The sequence below is a fragment of the Montipora foliosa genome, chromosome 6 (assembly GCF_036669935.1).
Source record: "Montipora foliosa isolate CH-2021 chromosome 6, ASM3666993v2, whole genome shotgun sequence".
Classification (NCBI taxonomy): domain Eukaryota; kingdom Metazoa; phylum Cnidaria; class Anthozoa; order Scleractinia; family Acroporidae; genus Montipora; species Montipora foliosa.
In genome coordinates this window covers 16,216,954-16,219,453 of record NC_090874.1, presented here as the reverse complement: position 1 = coordinate 16,219,453, position 2,500 = coordinate 16,216,954, and the positions used below count along the sequence as shown (strand labels likewise).

At 43.1% G+C, this 2,500-nt stretch overlaps 1 protein-coding gene across 1 annotated transcript in view; it reads left to right on the top strand.

Moving 5' to 3' along the window:
• The first annotated feature begins 391 nt into the window (after positions 1-391).
• Positions 392-2,500, top strand: part of LOC138008748 (cannabinoid receptor type 1A-like) — a 2,718-nt gene continuing 609 nt past the window's right edge. Inside the window, exon 1 of the mRNA XM_068856049.1 lies at positions 392-2,500. This exon is cut by the window's right edge and continues 609 nt beyond it. Within this exon, the coding sequence (XP_068712150.1) occupies positions 653-1,744 (1,092 nt within the window). The 5' untranslated portion in view covers positions 392-652 and the 3' untranslated portion in view covers positions 1,745-2,500.

Here is a 2,500-nt window from a genome sequence, read left to right as displayed (position 1 = left end):
CTATGCACAAAGACACCACTTAGCAGGGGAGTGACAGGCAAGACAAAAGAAGATAACGAAAAATAAAAAAACGACGAAATTAAAGACAGATTCCGACTGGGTTTGCGGCAACCCAGTAAAAAAAATCCTGCAGAGAAACGAGGAGAGAAAAAATAACCTGCAAAGCATTTAGGAGGGAAAAAAATATCCTGCCCACCAAGGTTGCCAGAAAAAAAAACTTGCTAACCAGAAATCACCCACCACCCCCCCCCCCCTCCCTCAAAAGTCAAATGGTCGGCCCCTAACAACTCTTGCTCACATTGGGGACATACTTTTGTCACGTGACATAACTCCCCTCAAAGTCCCCTGGGAGAACAAAGTTGTTACCTTTTGTAGGAGTGAGGAGATACTTTTTGTTAATATGTGAGCAATGTGGTTTATCGTCCTGTAAGAGTATTGATGGAAATATTTTCCCTCGTTTCTCGTTTTAAAAGATTTTTTTATTTAGCAATGGTTTTTTCTTAAAGCATAAACTAGAAGACAAAGAACAAAAAACAAGAAAGGGAAGTATTTTACTCTGCCCACCCCCACAGGAAGTAGGAAGTGTCGGTGGGATGTCTTCGGCTGCAGAAGAAACTTGGAGTGAGCTACATTTCTTGATACGCGCTTCACTATGAACTCGACTACTAACAGCAGTCAAACTTACAATGGCACTGTCATCTATGACTCTTCTGCCTTCGACATAACCGCATACATTTTTATAATTAGTCTCCTTCCGCTTGCTGTTTTCACTGTCTGGAGCAATGGATTGTTTCTGGTGACATTTTACAAAGATCCTTTGAAGTGTTTACGAACGCCAACTGCAATCTTCATCGCTGGCTTGTCGAGTGCAAACTTTCTCACAGGTTTTATTGTGGAGCCAGCTTATGTGGGCATTGTTTTGTCGATAATCATCAGCGGTGCATCTCTCGACAGCAAATCTATGAGAGTATTTATTCGCTTTCTGGAAGTTTTCAGCTTTGTGACCGTCGCAAGTTCCTTTCTGATCATGCTTGCACTTGGTATAGTGCAGTATTTGCTGATTAAGCACCCTAGAATTTACAACAAATCCGTCAGTGCTAAATCAGCGGTTATCGGAATTATTTTCATTTTCATCTATTCCATCTTGTTCGCGCTGTTGCCAGAAATGACAGGCATTAATAAAGGCCTGCTCTATTTCATAGATCTGCTTTTTCACTACATACTGTTAACTGTTGCCCTTGTCACACTTTATCTCGTCGTTTATTGCCAGTTCCGTAAATTGACCGAACGTCATCGTAATGCAGATCTGCAGGAGAATTCCGAGGAACAAGGGGCTTCTATAGAACCGACAGAATCCGAGAAACAGCGTCTCCAGGCAGAAAATGACTTTGTGTATGGCACTATCATTTTGACTACAGTCCTAATTGTGACTGTTTGGCCTTTTTGCATATGTGTGATCATTGCAATGGTGTATCGTTTCACACTTGCAATCTATCGTGCATGGATAATCTCACTGATCATCTTGCTGTTGAAGTTCGCACTTGACCCCTTTGTGTTTGCATGGCGCCTACGGAAGTACAGAAAGTCCTTGGAGCTAGTTTGGCAGCGCATGTGTGGATGTGGCAAGCCATCTCTTCCATCTGCTTCTTACCACAGAGGTGAGGCAGAGATCACTTCTCCCAGCTCAGAGCATGATGACTGTGGTGTTGAGGTGACTGTTGTAGATGGGACTGGTCCTGTGTAAACAACAAGTGATGAAGTCAGCTGAACCAAGCATATGAAGCCCATAGCATGTCTCTAGTGTTACTGTCATGTCTTGGAGTATGTGAGATACTGTTATCATAAACTTTTGCAGCATCAATAGCCAGCCCCCAGTTGTTCGAGGGTGGATAGCGCTATCCACCGGGGCCCGGTTCCTCGAAAGCCGATTAACTTAATCCAGGATTAGCGTAAACTTTTGTTTCACGTTTTCAACTTTTTGGTGAAACTTTCTTTTGCTTATTTTTGTTTTTCAAGATTGACGTCTTCTCATGTAAAGTTCTGCCGAAAATCTGCGATGAACAGCATTTGGGAGTGGAGAAATAAACTGCTTGGTTAATTTTTAATCTTAGATTAGCGTTAATCGGCTTTCGAGGAACCGGGCCCGGATAAATCACTATCCACTGGATAACTCGATCGGTTTTGCTAGTGTTTATCTGCTGGATAGTGATTTATCCAGTGGATAGCGTTTATTATCCACCTTTTGAACAACCGAGGCTAGGATGTTAAGGTGTCACCCTCGTTAAATTAAGGCAATTTTATTGCAGTGGCAGATCCAGGGGAGGGGCTCTGGGGGCCCACCTCCCCCCCCCCCCCTAATTTTTGGACCAAACCCACTGTGACTGTGAAAGGGCAAAAACAAAATTTTGGAGAGTGGGCCCCCACCTTACCTCCAGGTCTGGATCTGCCACTGTATTGTATTGTTTTGTAAATGCATGTAAAATTGGAAGAGGTTGAAAGG